General features: G+C 43.5%; 1 protein-coding gene across 9 annotated transcripts in view; it reads right to left on the bottom strand.

The window, feature by feature from the left end:
- The window catches only part of Unc79 (unc-79 homolog, NALCN channel complex subunit), a 236,757-nt gene that overhangs the window by 46,470 nt on the left and 166,022 nt on the right, over positions 1-24,265 (bottom strand). For 7 of the 9 annotated variants that reach the window (XM_031357583.1, XM_031357577.1, XM_031357581.1 and 4 more), the window contains 6 exons: positions 20,072-20,179; positions 16,475-16,591; positions 13,907-13,990; positions 10,601-10,703; positions 7,593-7,733; positions 3,663-3,701 (listed from right to left, as the gene is read on the bottom strand). In XM_031357583.1, the coding sequence (XP_031213443.1) occupies positions 3,663-3,701; positions 7,593-7,733; positions 10,601-10,703; positions 13,907-13,990; positions 16,475-16,591; positions 20,072-20,179 (592 nt within the window). The remainder of the gene's footprint in view (positions 1-3,662; positions 3,702-7,592; positions 7,734-10,600; positions 10,704-13,906; positions 13,991-16,474; positions 16,592-20,071; positions 20,180-24,265) is intronic. The other 2 variants (XM_031357580.1, XM_031357586.1) reach the window with 1 other exon arrangement.

Below are 24,265 nucleotides of genomic sequence, written 5' to 3'. Positions count from 1 at the left end.
ATATATATATATATATATATATAATCCAGCATTGTTCTATTATTCTATCGGTTATTCCCAAATTAATGTACACTGTCAACTTCAGTAACCATTTTGTCTAAACAAGGAGAAGCTTAGGTAGAATGTAGCGCTGATGCCTGTTATATCAACAGTGAGAAGACAGAGAAAGGAGAATCACCACAAGGTTGAGGCCAGCCAGGGCTCAAAGCAAGACACTGTCCTGAAAAGCAAAGAGAGAATAAAAAAGAGAAACTAATTTGGAAATTTAAAGAATTTATATAGCTAAACAAATTTGTAGAAAAAGGAAGGAAGGGAGGAAGGAAGGAAGGGAGGGAGGGAGGGAGGGAGGGAAGAAGGAAGGAAGGAAGAAAGGAAGGAAGGAAGGGAGGAAGGGAGGAAGGAAGGAAGGTAAGGAAAGAAGGAACAAACTAAGGAAGAATACTCAGGCTACCTGATGCCAAGCCTCACCACTGTAATCCAGAGCATATGGCACCAGATCAGTGATTCTCAACCTGCAGGTCATTAGCAAAATTAGAGTTAGAAGGTAGCAACAAAATAAATTTATGGTCGGGGATTCATCACCCATGAGGAATAGCATTAGGAAGGCTGAGAAGCGCCACTCTAGAGGAAGGATCGGTGCACAGCCCAAAGGAACCAGGTGGATGCACATTACCATAGGGGACTCGGAGTTCAGCACCTATCATAGTGGGCCCACGAGGGAAGGGGTCTTCAGCACAGGAGGATGCTGACATAGCTGGGTATGTGATGTGAACACACAGAATGGCCCTACCCTTGCCCAACATTATATAAATGGTAATTTTGATCGATTATGTAAGTGATAAATCTAAATGCTAAAGTTATAAAACATCTGGAAGAAAGAAAGCAATAGAGAACACACCAGAAAAAAACAATAGAGAACACACATGACTTAGAAGCAGACCAGGTTTTCTCAGCTAAACAATAAAAATCCATAATTACACATACTTTAAAGTATGGATAAGTTAGAGTTCATCTAAGTGAAAACCTTGTCAACAAATTATAGCATCGGGAAAATGAATGAGCCAGGCCTAGCTAAAGATGTTCTTAAAAATATTTATCCAAAGAAGTCTGACAACTCCGGTGTAAAAAGAAAACATTCCAATTTAAAATATGGAAAAGATTAGCTAAATGAACACGTCAGGCGAGGATATAAAATAAATAGTGGATGGACACTTGAAAAAAAATGCCATCAGGAAGATGCAAATTAAGACTACAAAGAGGCTGGGCAGTGGTGGCACACGCCTTTAATCCCACCACTTGGGAGGCAGAGGCAGGCGGATTTCTGAGTTTGAGGCCAGCTTGGTCTACAGAGTGAGTTCCAGGACAGCCAGGGCTATACAGAGAAACCCTGTCTCGAAAAAAACAAAAAACAAAAAAACAAAACAAAAAAGACTACAAAGAGATAGCCACCACATAGCCACTCCATCTGCTACAGTTGAAAATACAAACAACTGGCAGTACGAAATCTGGCAAGGACGTGGGGCAGCCTCAAGCCTCACTGATAGTGAAACTATAAAATAGTATCCCACACAGGATGAATAGCATAACCTTTATTTAATATTTTCTTCATTTTTACTTATGTGTCTATGTGTGAGTATACACACCATGCCCAGATGCCCTCGGAGGTCAGAAAAGAACACTGGGTCCTTTCGAACTGGAGTTACAAGCAGTTATGAGCCGCCATGGGTGCTGGGACCCAAAGTTTGGTCAAGAACAGCAAGCACTCTTAAGTGCTGAGCTAGGCCCTAGCACAAATACCTTTATACAGCCATATTTATGTGAGAGAAGTTCTGATTTCTTATTTTTTTTAAAAAAATAAATCAAGCACACACATATTTTTGTGGCCCAACGACTCCATTTCCAAGAGAAATAAAGCATCTATTTACAAAGAGCCTTGTCTAAGAATGTTCATAGCAGCAAAGAAATCATACTGAATTAGAAGAAACCGCACTGAACTAGAAATAACCCTGAGAACCTTTAGTAGAAACCTGAATTAACCACGTGAGGCATGCTCAGTTTTGACAAAGAAACACACCAAGGTACCAGCAATGGCATGGATAAATCTCCAAGCACTGTTGCCTGAAGAAGCCAAACACAAAACAACAATGCAATTCCATTCATGCAAAGTTCTACAGCAGGCAAAACTAATCTACCACTGAAGAAAAGAGCATTGCTCTACAGCAGGCAAAACTAATCTATCACAGAAGAAAAGAGCATTTGCTTCCATGGTTGGAGGAGGACAACCGGCCCGATGAAAGATGGGCTCCTTCTGGAGGTCATGGTTAAGTTCTGTCTTGACAGGGCCCAGGTGTGCAACTATTTGTCAAATTCAGTAAATGTACATTTAGGGTTGTGTGTAAATTATACAAAAGAAAAGCCACACCTACAGTACTACCATGGTGTCTGTCAACCAGAATGTATTATACATGGGCCCTGACAGGATGGGGGTCGTGTTTTAAGGCAAAGCGTGTTAACCCTCACCTAGTGCTCTGTGACCTCAGTAAATCTAACCTTGAATGACCTCTGTGGTCTGGCTGAGTCTATCTTGTTCGCTTTACTTGCTGCCATCTTCTCTGTGTTCACTGAAGCCACATTGGCCTGTCTCCAGGCTCACCATCCTCTTTCCTGACTTGGAGCCCTTGTCCCGGCTGTGCCCTCTGCCTGGGGCCTTCTCTCCATAACCTGCTGCATAGATCACTCTCTCACTTCGATTTTTGTTTAACTAGCACTTTCTCCAGGAGGCTAGCCTTAGCCATTGTGTGTAAAATACCAGTCCTGAGCCTTCTCTATCACCTGGAATTAGTCAATACTCAGAACACATCGAATTAAATGATACTAAATTACACGGGCAATTTCTTATTGGCCAACTTGCTTATTTTCTGTCTCGTTGACTTGAATGTAATTTCCACAAAACCAGGATTTGACATCTGACTGCCCTCTCTAGCACCTGGCACTCACTCTGTACATACTCATTTATGGGTCTATAATCTTAGCGCAAGATAGGGAGGACACAGAGGGTCCCCTGGGCTCACTGGTGAGTGCCTGGTTCTATAAGAGACCTTGTCTCAAAAAGTAAGGTGGAGGGTGCTGAGGAAGACACTCAGGATTGATTTTTCTGACCTCCACACTCACTGTGCACACATGCACACGCTCAAATAAATAAATGTGTAATGAATTAACGTTATGTGAGTCTATTTCCTTCACAGTAGTTAACATGGTTACCACACACTTTTGGGACTATTCATTCATGTTTGCCTTCTTTGTAAGACTAAAAGCCAAATAAGGCAAGGAATCACGCCAGCTGTTGCCTTTAACGAGGACCCAAGCAGGGCTGGGGTGCAGCTTGGCAAGAGGGCATTTTCCTAGAATCCCTGAGGCTCTTAGTTGGACTCACAGCATGACCAACAACAAAAACCTCACTAAACTGGTACAAGTCGGGCTTTAGAATGCTTGTTGAGTAACTGAGTGAGTGAGGAAATACGCAAACCCAGGTCAGAAACTCTTAGGAGCTATGGGAATAGCAGGCCTCATCTTAGAGAGTACGCGCCAGTGACTAGTGTCAGACCATGAGGACAGGCACAGGACGAAAAGAGAGATGAGCCGCACCCACTTGAGGTTCTTACCTTTCTGCTTGATTAGAAAAGGTCGTGCTGGATGCGAGCCTAGAAAATAAAGGGAAGAGTCACACAGGTATCTTAGCCTTCCGTGGCGAAGTGCAGTGCATTAGCGTTGAGCTAGGATCTCGGGTTTGGTGGTGAGAGGACAGATAGCCCTGTGTACCTCAGTAGTCATGTGCAGGGTTAAACTTAATGCCAGTCTCCCAAACCTGTCTTCTGTATCAACTGCAGATCCCCATGTAAATGCATACAGGTAAAAAAGTTTACTCTCACCCACCCAACATAAAAAGAAATGGTGGTTGTAACCCGGCTAGACAGACACCAGACCCTGTGAGCCAGTGATCCCTGAATGGACTCAATGTATTTCTCTTTGAAAACCCAACTGTGAGTGAATTGCAAATTATAAAGCGCTCCACCACAATAAAACAGACAGCAGGGGCATCCTCCGCTTGCTGCTGAGTTGAAGTGACAAGCAGGGAAAACTGCCGTTTGGAGATGAGAACCAGGAATTAAATAACCGACATGGACCTCGTTTCAGAACGTATGGTGTGGATGTAGGTTCTCTCCTCACAGAGAATGGACCAAATTGATGGATTCAGAAAAACATACTATAATCTGTAAGAAATCGTATGAAACTGAAGAGACCAGGTGACTTTCTATTTTTATGGGACAGCTGAAGGGACCAAGAGTTCTGGAGAGGGACAGTGCCTCCAGCAACCACCATCAGCAAGGCCCTTCCCAGCTGCTTTGGCTATAGGCCCCAATGCTAAAGATGATGATGGAGAGATAAGCATTGGCAACCCAACTAAATAGTAACCAAGGGTGTGGAACTCGTGAACTTAAAGGATTCACCTGAAACCCAGGGGGGCAAAGCTTGAATGGGATCTAAGCAGACGGCAATACTCAAGATTGGAACCATTTGAGAGAAATGAAAGGGCTGAGCTTACAGACTCCTAGAACATCTGAGGAGGGTCTGTGTGGTCAACCCCGGCCATGTCTCATCACATGTTCTTCACCATGCAACTGGGACACATGAGGGAACATCCAACCAGATAGTGGAATCTGTCTCTTCGGCAGCTTGATGGTCCAGCTTAGGCTACCAAGAGTTACACAATTTGTATTAAATGTTTTCCAGTCTCTTGCTAGTCTACACTACACCACAGAGCAAGTAAGTGGCGTGTAAGAATGCAGCTATTGAAGTGTGTGTGGATGGGAGTATGTGAATGTGTGTGCTGCTGTTGTATATGGTTTTCATCAAGGCTCACACGTTTCCATCCTAACACTTAGTAGTAAGTGGGACATGGGTTATATACTCTTTTGTTAAACAACACAATCTTCTCTCTCTGTTCTCTGTGGCTTAAATAAGCCATTCCAAGATGGTGACAGAGCAGAACCACAACTACCTGTTCTAAACCTACAGAGTCCTGACGGTAGGAATGGTGGTCGTGCTTAATAAAAACCTTCAATTCCACAAGATAGAGGACACATGTGTTCTATAATTAGCAAGATTGAGTTTAAAAAGTCAGTGGCTTGGATGAAGCAATCTTTTCCTTCTCTATTCCAGGGCTATATCCATCAGTTACCTCTCACAATGGCTTTGAAACTTTTGCTACACTTCCCTTTATGCTGTCTCTGACTATGTAACTCTAAAGGTACTCGAAAAATAATGAGGAAGGATGGACTAGGGAGATGGTGCAGCAAGGTGGGCAAGAGCCCTTGTGCAAACAAGAGAACCCGAGTTCAAATCCCTAGTACTCGTGAAAAAATGTTGGGTATGTTTTGTATGCCTGCAACCCTACCACGGGGAAGTGGAGATAGTCAGGGTCTGAGAGCTCACTGCCAGACAGCCTAGCACAAATAGCAAGCTTCTAGTTCAAGGAGAGGCCCTGTCTCAGAGAATAAGAAGGAAAGTGGTGAGGAAGACATCTGAAGTCCTCTGGCTTCTGCATATGCAAATAGGAGTGTCCACATTCTTAAACGCACCACAAACATATCATACCCACACATACCATGCTCACCTGCACCACACACATACCACATCATACTATTCACATGAATTGGAGTGGAGAGCAAATAACAAGACTGTATACTTTTGGGATCAAGTTCTTAGTGTTCTCTTGTTTAACTTGATATCAGAATTACTACTGCTGCTACTATTACTCTGTATACACATGTGAGGATACATGATGTATATGTGTACTGCACATATGTGCAGCTGGTGCACACAGAGGCCAGAGGAGGATGTTGGTATCCTGTTCTACCACTCTCTGACTTCTTCCCTGAAGACGGGGTCCCTGGCTGAACCTGGAGCTCGGCTGGCAGCCAGGAAACCCTGGTCATCCTCTGTCTCGGTCCCCTGCAGCACTGGGTGTACAGGTACTCAACTGTGCAGGCCTGGCTTATGGGTGCTGGGAATGTGAACTCAGGTATACGCACTTAGACAGATCTTCCCTGCTGAGCCATCTCTGCGGACCCTGTTCTAAGCTAAGTCTAGCTCCATCAAAGCTTATTCCCAGTAAGTATGGTCCCACATGCCCATAGTCCTGGCACTTCGGAGACAGGAAGATTGTTGATTGAGGCAGCCTAGGGTACAGAATGAAGCCCTAGTTAGAGGCCAGCCTGAGCTACGTAGTGAAACCCTATACCCAAACCAAACAAAAGGAAAAAAAAACCCCACAAACCAAAAGGTTGCTTTTCCCTCTCTCAAATTCTAAGCATCTGCAAATGTACGTCCTCCAAACGATAGAAGCATTTCCACTCTGAGCTTGTCTGAGCACTTGGCCATGCCTGTCTTATGTGGCCATCCAATGATTTCACACAACACTGTCTCTTTGAGCAGCCAAGTCTCAGCTAAGTGTGGTGGTAGATACCTGTAATCCCAGCAACTCGAAGACTAAGGCCAGAGGGTCATGGGGTCCAAACCCAATGTGGCTTCACAGCAAGTCTAAGGTCAACCTGGGCTACATAGCAAGACCCTGCCTCAAAAACAAAAACAAAAGGAAACGAACTCCACATATCACCTAAGCATAGGATCTAGGTCTTCTGCTTTACTTTTAATATTTAATTTAATTTTATATGGATGGGTGCTTTGTCTGCATATCTGTCTGTTCATGGTGTGTATGGCACCCTAAGAGGCCAGAGAAGAGCGTCGGGTCCCCTAGGACTGGAGTTACAGACAGTTGTGAGGCACCATGTGGGTGTTGGGAATTGGACCTGGGTCCTCTGGAAGAGCAACCAGTGCTCTTTACTGCTGAGCCATCCCTCCAGCCTCAGGAGCTAGCTCTTTCTTAATGCTGATGGGTTCAAGGCACCTAACACTGCGCTGGCAGAGATGGGAAAGTTAGCAAGTCCACGATGAATGTAGCTCAGTGTCTATGAGCCGCATAGTTATTACTGAACTGGAATATGTTCTAGTCATGAACATGAACCACATTCCTCTCCTGATGTCTACACACAAAGGGAATTCCCTTCACACTACCACTCAGACTGAAGGGCCTGTTCCCAAAACGGGAAGCCAGAACTGAGAAGATGCTGTGTGACACACAATAACGCCCCAGTGAGGCTCTCTTGAGATTACAAAAGAGGGTGTCAAATCACTACAGAACAGGTTAAGAGAGAGAACAGTAATCGATACCATGGCTAATACACAAAGTCTACCATGGGCAGACCGTCCAAACACATACAGCAACAGGGAGCTACAGTCAAACTCCCTTGCTGCAGCCTCCTCGGGCTCCACTCTGACCTTGACTCATGACCTGGTACAGCTGAGAAATGAGGTCAAAAGATGTTTCCATCCAATTATTTAAAAACCAATCTGAGTTGATCCCCCCAGGTTCTAGGCATCTGCAAGGTGACCGGATGCTTCCCCTTCAAATGGATGTTTTCTATTTTAAGAAAGGCTCCTCTGCGGCAGATAAGATAGAACCTAACACTCACCTTCCCACAGACTGCATGATATCAAGCAACAGCGGTGCCGCCAAGTCTGGGCTTAGGTGAATGAATGTGGAGAGGACCACGATGGCTAGCCCGAGGGTCTCCTCATCGTATTCCTCCAGAATGGCCCCACAGTCGTGGCATCTGCAAAGGAAGCAGAGGGATGGATGTGTAAGAAACCCAACCGTGATTTCAAGGTAACATACAAGCACGGCCATTTGTCTGAAGTCTTCAAAAAGGCCCCAAATGGTGGCAACTAGGTTCACTCTAGTATAAGTGGAGACTTCGGTGCCATTGTCACCGTAAGACATGGGAAGAGCATGGATGGCAGCCATCTTGGATGTTTCCTTACCATTCAATCCACGAGCATCTGGCCCCAGAGGGGTTTCTGCTCCTTTTGAAAGAGCTTCAGGTAGACTAACAACTCTTGGGCCTTTAAGACTGTGAAACTGTATCAAAGAATAGTCAGTGACCAGATTTTTTGGATCAGTTGTTATGGTTTTACTTAAGCACAAACAAATGGGCATGTGAGACACCCACCTGTTTTCCCTTGTTGCTCAGTTTGGCAGCATGCTTGGGGGCTCTGATGGCCAGCTGTGCTGCTCTTTCAATGCTGGGGAAACATTCCAGCACACTAAGAGTTGCTCACAATAAGAACTCTTCCAGTTCCTTGATGCTATGGACCATGGACTTTTCCTGGAAGTTGCTGAGCAGCATGGGCCTAGTTTTCTCATCTCGAAACCAATGCTGGGCCTCAGGACCTGGCCCCTGGATCTCCTCACACTCTGCTGCTGATACTTCTGGGTAACACCAGATGCACTTAACTTGGACATGTTGTCCTGACTGGTGCAGGATGACCTTCCAGGGTCCTCAATTGGATGACCTTGGGCTTTATCAGATGTCTGAGGGCAGCTACTTCAAAGGCAGAAGCAAGGAAGGAGGAGAGGGTGGCAGTAACTACACTAATTTTCATTTGTCAAAATCAAAAATGCCTACAGGTGGCTAGAAGCTTTCAAAAGATGTTCTATCTGTGGGCAAGAGACAGAGGATTCAAGTAAACCTGGGCACTCTAGGAAGCCTGCAGAGCCAGGCTGAGCCTCTTAAGGATCTAGCCCTGCTAAACTAGTACACTCACACTTGCTTTTAAGAAGCCTACACTCGGGCTGGCGAGATGGCTCAACGGGTAAGAGCACTGACTGCTCTTCCAATGGTCCTGAGTTCGGATCCCAGCAACCACATGGTGGCTCACAACCACCCATGATGAGATCTGACACCCTCTTCTGGTGTATCTGAAGACAGCTACAGTGAATTACGCCAGAGAGAGCAGGGCTGGAGTTCAATTCCCAGCAGCCACACACATGATGGCTCACGGCCATCTGTACAGCTACAGTGTACTCATACACATAAATAAAACAAAATAAATCTTTAAAAAAAAAAAAAAGAAGCCTACACTCAAGCTCTTTCATGTGTCCTAATATAGGTTCCATTCACCCAACTCAACCAAAGGCAGCTTTATAAAGGGAAACTGAGAACTAAAAATAACTCATGCTCGCACAAATGCATGTGTACTGGAACACCACACACACACAGAAGCAACTAGAAAAAATCAGGACTTGAAATGGGGGAGCATATGACACAAAATAAGGAAATTTTAACCAAAGCTCTGGGGACATTTCAAGGCAGTTGTACAAGCCAGGCACCTTTGCCTCTCGAGTCTGGCCACTGTGAAGGCTAGTTTTTATATCAACTTGATTCAAGCTAGGATTATCTGGAAAAGGGAGATCTTAATCAAGAAAATACAACTACAGACTCAGTCTGTGGGCCTGTCTTTGGGGAATTTTCTTGGTGGATGACTGATGTGGGAGGACCCAGCTCACTGTGTACAGTGCCACCATTATGCAGGTAGTCCAAAGCTGTATGGAAAGGCAAGCTAAGACAGTGGTGAGGGAGCAAGCCAGGAAGCAGCATCCCTCCATGACCTCTACATTAGTTCCTGCCTCCAGGCCTCTTGCCCTAACTTCCCTAGATGAAGGACTACAGGTTGTAAGTTGCTTCGGGTCATGGTGTTTAATTACAGATGTAGAAAGCCCAAGACAACCATTGGCTCACTTGTGACTGAGCAATGAGCATCCCTATGTGGATATTCACACTGTCCTTTCTACACCCACTTTCCTTTATTAGAGGTGTGAGCCACCTTTAACTGGGAGCCTGTCTCTTCCCAAGGGATCTGTCCAGGTTTGAAAATCTGCAGGCCTTATTTTGTTTTCTCACACTCACCAAGAGAGATTTGTGTGCCAGGCGAGACGTAGCATGCTCGGGGCACAAAACATAGAAGAGACTGTTCCTATCCCAGGGAACTCACCATTGATTTTATAACACGTACCTGTACTATTTAGACAAAGAAATAAAATACAGTGTGACATGTGCTGGGCTAGAGATATACCCGAGGCCATGAGAAAGTGGAATTCTGTCCCTCATAATCAGGGAAACTTTGTCTTCAGCTAGATCATAAATGCGTGAGTAGGAATTTGCTAGGAAGATCAAGTAAGGAGAGAGAACGCATTAGGAATGCTCTGGAATTCTAGATGGGGCCGGGGAAAGAGCAGTGGAGACATTTACACACTAGAATACCTTAGCTAATGAGCTAAATATGGGCTTAAACCTGGAAGAACTCAAGGCTGCCCGGAACTGACAGGAGGAGAGGTAAAGAACCAGTTTGAGATGCTAAGAATGGACTGTATTGTCAGGAGTCTTTTTTTTTTCCCAGTGCAATAATTTGATGCTTCTGGACAGGGGGGATGGGCATTAAATTAATTTTAGGGGTAAGTGAAATTGTCTGACTCAATCTAATTTAAAATAAAGGAGAAGGACCCTGCTTATACTGTGTGCATTTCTGAATTGTAAATGTGTACAGCACAGCTTCAAACTTTTGAAGAACAGAGTTTATTTCCTCACCTGGTAACCAGACTCCAACTTTATAACCAAAGGGGGAAAATAACAGGCAAGCTTACTTGTCAGCCATCACCGTTGGCTGCTCCTCTGTGAATTCTTCAGGTGCAGGCACAAACATGCTGGCTATGCTGGGTGCTGACAGCAGGCTGGATTTAGTGGCGCCTGGGTAAGCAGCAGAGAGACAACCATGAATACAGACAAGCTTCTGGGGCCAGGGGAGTCTCCACTCTGCATTCATTAACTCTCAGAAGATCACATTCATGAAACTGTGACTCCATCTCATCCATGGCATGAAAAAGTACACTCACAGTGAAGTGCAGTCGAGGAAGACTTGGACGCCTACCTTTCCACGGCTCGTGATTTTTGAAAACCAGAAATCTCATCTGGGCCAGCAGAGTCTAAGATAAAGATGAACTTCCTAGCATCAAAGGAAATAGCCTGAACAGTATGACGTGTCTAATGCACACGTGCATGTCATCTTTAAAGTGGGGCTGCTATCAGAAGACAGTGAGACCCCAGACTCGACACACTTGACTAAGTGGGAGGCATTGAGACCCCCGACTTCACACAGATGAACAGAAGAGCGTACTGGAGCTAGAAAACCAGGTTAGTGTTCTGCTTTGAAAATTATTATCATAAGCACTAGAACAAAAAGACTTCATTTTCACCTGAAGTATTTATGAAGGCAGCATCAGCTGTTTGACTTGATGACTTGCTCTACCTCACCCAGTCAACATGACAGTTTAAAAACTTTGATTTTAGACCCTTTCAAAGAAATCTGACGCTGGAATCTTAGCAACATAAACCAATGGACAGAAAAGGTGGGGACTGGAAAGGTGGCTCAGCAGTTAGGCGAGCCTTCTGCTCCCCCAGAGGACCCAAGTTTTGTGCCCTGTATCCATATCAGAGCAGGTTACACCTGCCTGTAATTCCAGCTCTAAGTGACCTGACAGGCTCCTCTTCCGGCCTCCATGGGCACCTGCATTCATGTGTACATGCATGCACATATACACACAAATAAAAAAATTATATATAAATCTTAAAACGTACTAAATGTGGGAACTAAGGAGCATGCTCTCCATGAAGAAAGACAACAGCATGGGGCAGATTCCCTAGAGCTGGGCAGCTGAAGCATCTATGATGACTCTCCACGTGACAACATGAAACAGCAGTGTGTTCTGCTAAGTGGTAACTGTGAATCCAAGTTCTCCAAGCAGACAAAGGGGCAGAACATCAATGATCACTAAATAACCCATTTCCCATCAAGAAACATGTAACTTGGTCCTGAAATCAAAGATGTATGACTTCTCCAAAAGAATAACTACTGAGAGAATGATTGTTCTAATGATATAAGAATATAAAGCTTAACTGCCTAGCCTGAAGGGCAATGCTGAGTGGCCTGAGGGGGGAAATGCCGTTGAAGTTCATGCTTACACACTACAAACCTCCTCTCCAGGTAAAGTCTACACAAAGAATATTTCTGAGAAGCAAATGCTTGCAAACACAAGCACCAACTCTGAAAATGCCTGCACCTTCCAAACATCCAAGTTGGGAATATAAACCTTGCCACCACTTAACCTGCTGTTTCTGAGCTAGCGTTCCTGCCCAGGGATATCTAAGGATGCTTTTAACCGAGGATGTCCACAAAGATGTTGCACAATCACAGACATATAAGCATACTCGTAGCAGAGACAGCAAAAGCACAAAGCTTAAATATAATTCCCCACGACTCTTGATCATTGATGGGCACACCAGCCAAATGCTAAAACGGCAACTCTACCAGAGCAGAAAAAAAATTTGCCCATAAGATCTACCGAGACGTGTCCATGATCTCACTAGGAACAACTCCAAGTCACTAGGAACAACAGCCAAAGGATCGAGAAGGATTTGGGCATTTCTGTGGCTTCCAAACAGACATTACCTAGTGGGGCCATGTTCTTATAGTAGCTCCAATGAGGTTGTTTTTCTGTGACAACACAGAAAGCATGTTGCAGTATTTATAGAAGTCATCCATCAAAGAGAGTAGGTTAGGTGACTGGCCACTGGTTCTTATAGGATACAACATTGCTTGCTAAATTCTGCTACTGAAGTAAAAACTGAAAGCAATGTATGAGAAGATAGGAAATATAAAAAGGAAAGCCACGAACTTCAGCAACCTTTTGTCGTAAATGACCTACAACTAAGCTGTCAGTGTTAAATCAGCCTCCATTTTGTCCCCTACTTACTGGCAACAATTTTGAGCCCCCACCACCGGATCCTTCCAAGGATATCTAGCCTCTGTTCAGAGAATCAGAAGCAGAGAGTACTCAGAAACTCGAATACTGGGGGGACCTTCTCCACAGCCGAACTTCAAAGCTCGAGATGTTGATAAATGCCCCTTTAATAAATGCTGTCTTTGAGGAATCTCAGAGACAGGTGGGACTGTGGAGGTGTGCTTTTCTCAAAGCACACGCCAGCTGCACAGCTTCTGGACTCAACCATGAGAGAGAGACTGAGAGACTGTGCATCCACCTTCATGCTTTCACCTTTACTTCATCCTGGTTTTGATGGGTAGATCACAACCACACACCAACGATTTGTTCAACACCCTGACTCACAAAGGCTTTTCTTAGCCACACAGACTAGCTACTCGTCTCATCTGCAGGAGGGCTAGAATAGTAGCCATTACCAAAGAAGTGTCCAGGAAGCTGGACACAAATATCTCCACATAGGTCTACTTGATTCAAGAGACTACTTAGAAGATGTGGTCAGGAGTCTCATGTAACCAATGTCAGGTTCAAAAGCCTTCTGAATTTCAAGGACAGAAGTAAGGATTAATTAAATAGATAGTTAAACATGTGGTATGAATTTAGAAAATAAAAATTTTGATGATCCTAGCAGAGATGGATGCTCATTTTGCCCCCGCAAGCAGAACAAAGTGTGTATTTTTCATATATAATTCAAGATAGCTGTGAAAGAAGCTGTTCAGCTGCAGTCCCATCATTCTAGAAAATGTGAGGACAATCAGAACTCTGCCCAGGAAAAGAGCAAAGGGAGACATGGAAACCTGATGCATACTGGGAAGGAAGCTGAAGAGCCCAGAGATATCTGGTCTGGAAACAGCTAAGTGGGAAGTTACTTTCAAATGTCTAAAGTATTCGACAAGAGACACCAGAATTGTGTCGTGAGGCCTCAAGTGTTAGGAAGACAAGCTAAGGCAGAGCTGTTGTCCTCACTGGCCATGTTCAAGGATGAGCTGTCACACATTCCCTGGTTGGAAACATATGGGACTGCTGAGGAAGAGGTTTTGGCCCCAGCTGTGTGGATCCGTTGAGAGATACCCAGTCCTTCAGTTCCACAGTCTGAGACGCTGGGACTCAACCGACCTCTTGTCCTCAATGGCTGTCCCTCCAAGTCAGGATTTAGGCACATTGGCACGTTACACTGCCGTTTCCCAGGCTGTATCTGTTCTGTGGATAAAGAGAGCATTTCAGTCTTCAGTGGGGTCAGTTTGGTACAAGTCACCTCACAATTAATGCAGCAAACAGCTACCATTACTTCATTAACACATAAAGAGTAAGTCTGGGTGGGGTTTATTCATGGTTTTGTTACAAACCTGTCACTCAGTTAAATGAACTGCACCTGAAAATATTAAAGTATTCAAAACTATTTTTTTAAGTTCTATCCCCACTCTACTTCAGAAGAGTGCAAATCCAAATATGAAATGAAAGGCCAGTGCCATGGCCATGAAACATGTTATGCAAATCAATAAATAGGCCAATGATACTCTGGGGTAATGGTCAGACAGTTCATACAAAAAACACATGGGTGGGTACAGAAGATGATAGGGATTTGACTGAGGGTGGAGAACAAGAATAAGGAGCAGAAATAAAGCGATACTCGGGGGATGTTCATTCACCTAGAAGATATATACAGTGAAGAAGAGGCAGGCTTTCTATGAATGAGCCAGTGTATGCTGAGGTGAATTTATCATGTCCCCACTTTAAGCTGTCCTTAATCAGTATGTCTCCAGGACCATAGTTGTTCTTAGTGGAAACTAGAGAGTCACTGAATCAATGTGTATGGTTCAAAGTATCATGTCACCTAACACCAAAATCCACATTCACAGACTTTTCTGCTGGCCTCAAGTAGTACACATGAGAATACTGAAGCCAGGTGTAAGGCAAGCTCAGTTGGAGGGGGTTGTGGCAAAACGATTACTTGAGCCCTGAAATTCAAGACCAGCCTGGGTAACAAAGAAAGATCCTGTGTTCAAAAGCAACCAACCATAGATCTTAAGAATAATGTTATAAAACTTATTAAAGGACTTAGAGACTAGAGAGCCAAGTTGGGAATGGAAAATTTAAAAATAAGCCCTAGAAAATGTCAGTGGAAAGAATGTGGATAACCTGGGGTCTTATGAGTGAAACCAAAAAAGACAAGCCCCATTAAGTCTACATTAAAAAGGGAAATCTGTAGCTAAATGGGTTATTTGACATCATGTAGGATTGGTAACTTAAAGTTCAGGTCACAAATAGACGTCAATTAACATTATTGTAATTCTACTTAATCAAACTAGGTTGTCGTTATCATCAGAATCTAGAATGACTGAGTTCGAGACAGCTACTGCAGAATAGTAAAATGATTTTGGGGTCCCCAAGTCAAGCTAAGCACTTAGTACCAGAAAGCTAACTGAGCTCTGCTTCTCAGGCTACACAGCCTCATCTCTGCAGAGGGAGGCACAATCCTCCATGATACGTTCAGAAAAGAGAGACTAGCAAGCCAAACACCTTCTTGGGGATGTCTAGTCAGTGTCTTCTCCCCCCCTCCCAACCCCCCGCTTTTTGATCTGTCACCTCTTAGCTACTCCTTGCTCACTCCTGGGTGCCATTAAATGAAGAGAAGACGCTAAGCCTTTGACCTGTCAAACACTCATCTAAGTCCGGGGGACTGAAGCTGCCTATTGCATATGGGGGTTGGGTATGGTATGTGGGTCTCTTCTTGAAGAGCAACAAAGGCAAATAAGAGAACACACATACAATTTGAAAAGCAGCTCAAGATCTTGGTTTTATTTGTGCACACTGTGATTCTGCATCATAATGAAGAATATTAAAAATAATCTCATAATTGAAGCCTTAAAATAATCACCAAGATAGTAAAGTGCACTCCCCCAGTGTGTCGCAGTAATCAGCTTACATTTTCATAGCATATGCAAACTTCAAGGTGCTTTCATATTTATAATCTTGTACCTCAAATGACCCATTTAATGGAAGAAGAAAAAAAGCTAAGGAGGGGCAGGCACTTAAGGGGGGACCACTGCAGTGTTATGAGCTGAGAAGGCAGCACAGCACACGTAGATGTGATAAGGGGGAGGAAATGTAAAACAGTCACACTCAAGACAGATGTACCATGGCAGTTGTTCTTACTGGGCAACAGGCTTATGAACGTGATGTGTGTGATTGCAATCTTGTGATCCCGCTGGCTAAAATTACACAATCCTACTTGCTTCCCAAACCTACTTGCTGATCGTGGCATCACCAACCCAAGACTTGTCATTAAGTAGACACTAACTTCAGTACTTCTTATTTTCTGAAAAAGGATATTGATAATCTGGTGCCATGAAATCATAGGTCTACCGGCTCTTGCCCAGACAGATAACTTGAGATCTGAAATCTGGGTCTTAAAGGGGGAAAAAAAAAAGAGTTGGGCATGCCTAGACGGAGAGCAGCCTAGACAGGAACCAGCCTAGGTGAGGACCAGCCTGAGGACCAGCCTAAACAAGGCTCAGCCTGATGGAAACTACATTGTTCTAGAGCACTTGGAAAATCCAAGTAAACGTTAATTACTTCCAGTTTTGTTTTAAAACTTTTTTAACCCAAGAACACAAAAATTGGACACAGAGAAAGTGGCATTAGCTATCTGAGAGGCAAACAAGAAGAAAGAGCGTGACCCACCAGTGTCCCAGCTGCTGATGTTATGGGGGGCGCTAGACTGATGCTCCAGCTGTCGCTTCATTAACTGGCTCATTGTCAGAGCTCCCACGGATCCCCTTTTCATCTGCCTATACTGAGCTATACGAAGGAAATTAGGAGACGATTACTATGGGCACACGTTTTTTTCCCATCGCACGCACAGGTTCTACACATCACACACATCTTAATTGAGTCTTCATTAGCTACTTGCAGTTTTTGGTAAGTCACATGCTCCTAATCTCGTGGAAAAACTAACGCTTTTCATGTGCCTGTGGTGCAGGCAACAGTAGTACTCATTAACATTGATCCATCAACTAAACGTATTTACTCAACTCCCAAAGAACGCAACGTGACTATTTGTGTTAGCTTCTTGACTTATACGCTCTGCCACATCCTAAAAAGGATTCAAAACAAACAGTGTTACCTTGAATTGAATTTAAAATGCAACCGGAGTAAACAGAAACACACTGATTTCAAAATCCGCACTGTTTACAAGCCATTTGCTCCACTCCCCCCACCCCTGTCTACCATTTGAAAAGTGTGTATCAAGTACCATTCCACAAATAAACTCTTTGATTTAGGAAACAATCCTAACGTTTTTGTCCTGCTATTAAGCCCTGATTGGATTCTTGGCAATAGAAAGTTGTAAGCATTTCCAAGCCCAAAACAATAAAAGGCATGCTGCCAGTTGCCTGCTCAGAAAGCCACCCTCACCTGAGCTCCCGTTCCCCTGTGAGACGCTTATTGCCTTGGCACCAACGCAGTGTGAGCATTCAGTCTCACCAAGATGGCTGAAGGCCTGACCCCAAGCACCTAGAAGTTGCCCATTTGGATTCCCCAACCTGGTCCACTCGAAAGAGCAAATTCAGAAGCCAAACCTGACGAACTGTACACCCTAGGAAGGAATGCAGAGCCCAGAGGTGCACTAGATAGCCCCTGGACAGCCCCAGGCACTCTATAGAGGTTTCACAGTCAGTAACAGGAGCAGCTAGGTATGAAGTGATAGCATTCATACCATCGTTTCTGGTGTAGAAGGCATGCTGTTTGAATTATGGTGGTCACAGCAGGTTTGGTGACAAAACAATCACCTGGCAACTCGATCAAGGAGGAACATGGTTGGATTTGTGTGTCTTGGAGTCCATAGTCACTAGATTTTGTGGAAATAGCTAATCAACTGAATATTAAATGTCACAGATTTGTTTACTGACTGATAAACTTTATAAGTTTGTAACTCACTTGAAAAATAGAGCTTTAAGTAAAAATTTTAAATTTTTAAGAAAAGTTCAAAAGCAGAAATATTTTTTTTTCTTCAGTACCGGGTTGTGAACCCAAGGCCTTGCACGTGTTAAGCAAGCCACCTTCCTGCTGAATGACATCCCCAGCTAAAAACCAGAAAACTTTTAAAGGATTTTAAAAATTAAAAAATAAATATCATCTTATAGACTCAATCAAGTAAGGGTATAAAGCCTCTCGTGTGGAGATTCCTTCTCCTCTCTTAGTTTTGCTTTGTTTTCCAGTCCTGGGAATGGAACCCAATGTCTCACACATGCTAGGCAAGGGCTCCACCACTGAGCTACACCCCCAGTCTCCCAACTGCTCTTGAAGACCCCAGAATTCCTGAGAGGAAAAAGGCCAATGGATGTGCCTTCTGCACTATGCCTCCAAGAGCACACCACCAACTTCCATGATGATGCGTCACATGACGAGATCAGGAAGGTAAGGAGAAACATGCTAAACCCACACCAGAAAGGCGAGGCTTAGTTTTGACTCCAGGATCCTGACCCTCTGACACCCGTGCTCAGCACTGCAATTACAGCCACTTAACCATTCAGACCATTCCAAATCATTCTACTTGGAGTTCTAAGGGGGAATTCTGCCTCTTTTTGTTTTCTGTTTCTCACATAAATGAGGAAGAGAAAGCATGCTATTGTGATTTTTGTCAAGTTATCAAACATTCTTCATGATTAAAAAAAAAAAATGCTAAGCTTTAGAACTAGCCATCCTATTTTGCAACCAAAGGCCAAAATCTGCTACTTGGAAACTATCATAATTTTTACAGTCTTATAAATGATTTAGAATTATTCAAAGACAGTGTGGAATTAATATCAACTTGAAAATCTCATAGGCCAAGCATCAGTTTCTCTCTCTTTCTCTCTCTCCCTCCCTCTCTCTCTCTTCTCTCTCCCTCCTCTCTTTCTGTCCTCTCCTCCTTCTCTCTCTCCTCTCTTTCTCTCTCTCCCCTTCTCCCTCTCTCTCCTCTCTTTCTCTCTCTCCTCTTTCTCTCTCCTCTCTCTCTCCCCCCTCTCCCTCTCCTCTCTCCTCTCTCTCTCTATCCCCCTCTCTCTCCTCTCTTTCTCTCTCTCCCCCTCTCTCCCTCTCTCCTCTCTCTCCTCTCTTTCTCTCTCTCTCCCCCCTCCCTCTCTCCTCTCTTTCTCTCTGCTCTCTCTCTCCCTCTCTCTTCCTCTCCCCTCTCTCTCTCAGTTGTTCTGTGTCTTTAGGCAAGCATTCATCCTTTCTCCTCCATCTGCCATGCAGTGCTTAGGTAAGGACTGGATCTAGAACAGGTTGTGTATGAACCGTTCATCATGATGTTGATACAGGAGGAGAACCAAATAAATGGCATCTATGATCACTTTACCCTCCTTGATCCCCAATGGGAGGCATAATACCTGGCCCCCACCAGATGTTCATGGCATGATGAATGAATGAATAGATGAATGCACAAATGGATAAATGCTGACAATGATTCCTCTCCGTACAAACAGTCCACCATTTACATTATGATACAACCAGTCCAGCATTTACAGTACACTTGTATCTGTCTTCTTGAACTTCTTGGTCAAATGGAACCTCACTAACCCTTCCAGCAGCATCCATATGAAACACACATTTCTCAGGATATGACACAAAGGCTTCCAGAAACGTACACTTTTGTCTGTATCACTGATTCCTTCTAAGAATTCCCCTTGCTGAACAAAAACCTCTTGAGTCCACTGAGCTGAGCAGATGCCAAGGGGAAACAGCAATGGAACTCAAGCTTCTTATGGTCAAAATCTAAAGGAAGTTTCAGCGTACTGGCCTTGAGGAAACTTTGCAATGCATTGGGCCATTTTTGTTTTTCAGCCTAAAAGGAGCAGATTTAGCCTATAGGGTCACAATGAATTTATTTTAGGATCACTCAGATAAAGCTGTATGCACGCACGATAGAAGTGGTTCAGATCAATGAGTCCCAGCTAAACTTCTGACATGACTGAATCCTTACTCGCATCACAAGACCAGTTCTGTGCTCTGTGTTCAGACTAGTGGTGATGCTCATTTCACTGAATGATGAAAGTCTGTACTTATCCTTTAATGAATTGGGGTACTTAGACAATCAGTGCCCATGCGATTAATCTGAACAAAAGCAGGCCATGCTGCCCTCCAGAGCATCACAGACTGACTATACAGCACTAAATCGTCAAGAAAGCTAATACATCTTTTTTTTTTTTTAAGGTGGAGGGTTAGCCAAATTGAAAGCAATACATATCAGTGACATTCCAGAGTTGACAGGCACAAAAACCATCATTGATGGGCACTTACTTGATATTGATGAGTGACTGCTTGTCTCAGGGGCACCTGCTTCTAATGTAGGGGCAGAGGAAGATTCCCGTGGCATTTCCAATGTTGAAAGTCCTTTAGCAGAGGGATCTACAAATGGAAATACTGTTTAAAGTTAAGGACAGTGGGACAAAGCACTTAAGGACCTTTCTGGGTCTTTTGTCTACCATGCCCATTCCAATATGATGCAATTTCTGCCACTATCGATTGCCTTAGAAAGATGACATGTATGCCAGCACATAACTGACTCCACATCACATTCTGCCCATGGAGCTATGTTGCCTAGAGAGGATGCTCCCACAGCTACAAAGCTAATGCTCGAAATGCCATGCTGCAGCTGCTGCGGCTGGTTGTGGCTGCTCTGAGCCAGGCTCTTCACTCTTCTCTCTTTGTCACTTTTCATCTGATACCTAAAAATAGGTCAGTATTCTGCTTTATCTATCTGCCTTATCTCCACCTTTGTCTGAAAGTTTCCTAGTCTTCATTTATATCTCCTTCTTCAATAGAAGATTTCACCTCCAAGGACTCTGTTTCCCTCCCAAGAAAACTGATCCGGTGACCTTTATATGGAGTATTTGCCCTTCATTGTTTCCAAACACGTCACACCATGTTGTTACTATTTTTGTATTTGCCTATAAACGTTACTAAACTGGGAACAATTTAAGAGCGGGACCTGTGTCCACTATGATATAAATAGTACTAAGTGAGTGTCTCAGTTTCTTTTAAGTGGTTCTCAACCTTCCTAATGCTGCAACCCTTTAATACAGTTCCTCATGTTGTGGTGACTCCCAACCATAAAATTATTTCATCGCTACTTCATAACTGTGATTTTGCTACTGTTAGGAATCGTGATGTAAATATCTGATATGTGACTTCCAAAGGGGCTGCAACCCACAGGCTGAGAACAACTGGTTTAGAGGAACACAAACATTCCTTTTGAAAAAATGTCTCTCTGATGTTAAGTATTTTTGGTATATATAATATACAATATTGCCTTGTTAATCTATCAATATTGGAAATAATCCTTCTCAGATGTTCCGAAAGGATTATCATGTCAAATCACAATTCTTTAGAGCAAGCAGCACTGGGCAGCGAACACATCAAGCCTCTTGCTGGCTCAGATTTGCCAACATGACTACAAACAAAACATATACCATCTCATCCTTTTCATAATGCAAATTGCTTCTTCTTGCCACAGATCAATCCACAATATTTTATAATTAATGTATGCCACTTCCAACACTGGATGGCCATTAAACCTGCTAAAGTGTCAGATATAAAAGCTCCCAGAACAGGATCTGGGACAAGAGTTCAGGGGCAATGGCTTTGGGCCATCTACATTTCATTCCCAGACATCTTCTGATAGATATAGTTGCCATATTAGTAACCTTGTATGTGTCCTGTATGTACATGTTCATGTGGGTGTGTGCGGATGTGCCAGAGCTTATGTTGAGAGTCTTCCTTGATCCATCTGTACTTGTTTTTTTCTAGAACTCAGATTCAGTGAAGCTGGCTGGCTAATGAGCTCAAGGGATCTGTCTGTCTATGCGCTGGTCCACCCCAACCCTCAAGCACTGGGGTTACGGACAGTGTGCACTGCCTTGCTTGACTTCTACATGGGTGCAGGTTTTCCAAACTTGGTTCCTCATGCTTGATTAGTAGACAGTTTACTGAGACAAAGTATCATTAATAACTTCTAATTACTTCTGTAGGTTTTTTTTTTTTACATTTTAAAGTGTATGAGTGTTTGCATGTGTGTGTGTGCGAGTGTGTGCGTGTGTGTGTGTGTGTGTGTGTGTGTGTGTGTGCTCACACATGTGTGCTTGCGCAGGTGCCCACAGAAGCCAGAAGAGGATATTGGATCCCCTGGAGCTGGAGTTACAGCCAGCTGTGAGCTACATGACGTAGGTGCTATGAACCAAACTCAGGTTTTCTATATAAGCAGTATTCACTTTTACTATTGAGCCATTGCTCCAGCACTTCCTCTAATACCTTCACGGTAACAAAAAAGTATAAAGATGTAAATGCTGTAAAGTTTCCCAAACACTCTTCATGGTGAACAGTCATTTGAAATAACTTTAGTCATCAAGATAAAATGTTTTATGTACTGTTTTTCTATAAATGCAAAATTAGGAAGGTTACAAAATTACCTCTCCTGTCCATATTTACCTTCCTATGTGTGCTATAGACATGGATTATGGTCCATCATTAATATAAGATGAGGAAAGTGGAACTAATTTTCAAAAATCCACTGAAAGATTACTGTGGCTTTTGGGGTTTGGAGTGTGTACTTAAATCTTTGATGTACTTTGAACCTTAAAGAAACAACACTGGATGGCAGTTATTGATGAGTTAGTTTGCCTACATTCTTAAAATAGGCAAACTTTCCTCAGCTTCCAATCATTTTTTCTGAAGCCTTCATTTATATACAATTTAAGGCAAATATTTAAAAAGAGCCACCCATTTGTTTTCAACACATCTGTATTCCAGTGATTTCTGCTCTAGTCATTTGTTCCAGCCCTCTCTTAGTCACTTAGGACAGAAACAGGAAACAAACAAGACAAAATCTATTGCTTCATGGGACTTTGATATGGTGAGGGGAGACCTGTGCAGGGGTGAATAAATCATTACTTGCTGAGAGATCCCTAGAGAATTAAGAGAATCACTATGCCAGCTGGGGTTGAAGGGAGCTGAGCTCAGAGCAGGGTGGTTGAGCCAGCTCAGGTTGGACCTCGTCTTTGGTGACTGGTGTTGGATCAAAGATTTAAAAGAAGTGAGAGTGTGCATCAACTGGGTCCTGAAGGCTCAAACCATAGAGAACAGCAAGTGTAAAGCCCTAGGCTAAGAGCGAGTAGGGCGGAGTCAAGAAATGGGAAGAGGCTGTTGTGGCTACATGGAGTAGTGGAGAGAGCCGTACAGATGGAGTGAGAGGAGACGATGATTGGGATCCTAAAGAACTTTCTAGGTACACAAGGAGCTCAGAGTTTTACTGTGAAGGATGTGGGTAGGCCCTGGAAGGAAGGATTTAATTCAGAAAAAAAAAAAAAGGTTATACTATTCTATTCTAAATGATCAGGCTAGCTGCTGTGTTGAGAAATGAAGGTAATGAAGGAAGGCAGTAGGTGATTACAACAGCAGGTAAGCCAGGTAGGATTACTACCCCTCAACCAACAGTGACTACAGAGTTGGAGGACATAAGAAAAAAGTGGTATATGATATATCTAAAGGAGATTAAAGTTGACAGAACTAATGATGCTCAGTTAAGGTTTAATTTCTGATAAACAGCAAGAGGTCATTTTATAGTATGATTATGTTCTGTACAATGTGAGAAATGAGACTCCATGTTCCTATCACTCCCTTGAGCCACCTCCTTTCACTGAATGGGTCTGACATCCCTGCACTAAGAAGGAAAGCACATTTCCTCTTGGTTTTGGTTCAGCCATGTGGTTTGCTTTCCCTAACACAGTGCTTGCAGGCATTCTATGATTGTCCTGGTAGGACCATATTGTCAAGTAGATACAACCTAGTGTTCCCTGGGCTGAAAGAACTTCAAATGAAGAATTGCCTTGGTAAGACTGGACTATAGGCATGTATGTGGAGAATTTTCGTGAATGCTAATTGATATACAAGGACCCAGCTCACTACAGCGGTAGATCGATAGACAGGTGGGTTTAAGCTATATAAAAATCTTGCTGAACATGAGCCAGAAGGAGACCAGTCCAATAAGCAGCATTTCTCCATGGTTTCTGCTCCAGTTCCTGCCCTAACTCCCATCAATAATGGATTGTGACTTGGAACTATAAGCTAAATAAGCCCTTTCCTTCCCCCGAGTTGATTTTAGTAATCATGTCTTAACACAGTAAGATGAAGCAAATCAGGCCATTGACTTAAGCTTTGATTAGAGCTTGTGTAATCGAGCTTGCTCTCTGGCTGTATTACAATAAGAGTATTACGAGGTTTTATGGAGCACAGAGAAGGATGTCAAGCACGAGGAACAGCTCAGGCACCCATCCCAGCTTGGCTTAGCTTAGATCATCTCTAGATGACCAAGACCCTTGGAGTAGATAAGAGCTTGCTGTTGCATGCTGGTGTTTTTTTGTGACACAGCATTAGTCCAGCAATGTGTAACTGACAGTTGTCTCAGTAAATGAGATCACCAAGAATGTGAGTGGTGAC

The sequence above is a fragment of the Mastomys coucha genome, unplaced genomic scaffold (genome assembly GCF_008632895.1).
Source record: "Mastomys coucha isolate ucsf_1 unplaced genomic scaffold, UCSF_Mcou_1 pScaffold6, whole genome shotgun sequence".
In the NCBI taxonomy this organism is placed as follows: domain Eukaryota; kingdom Metazoa; phylum Chordata; class Mammalia; order Rodentia; family Muridae; genus Mastomys; species Mastomys coucha.
Note: the sequence above shows the minus strand (reverse complement) of the source record. Positions and strands in the feature narration are given on the sequence as shown.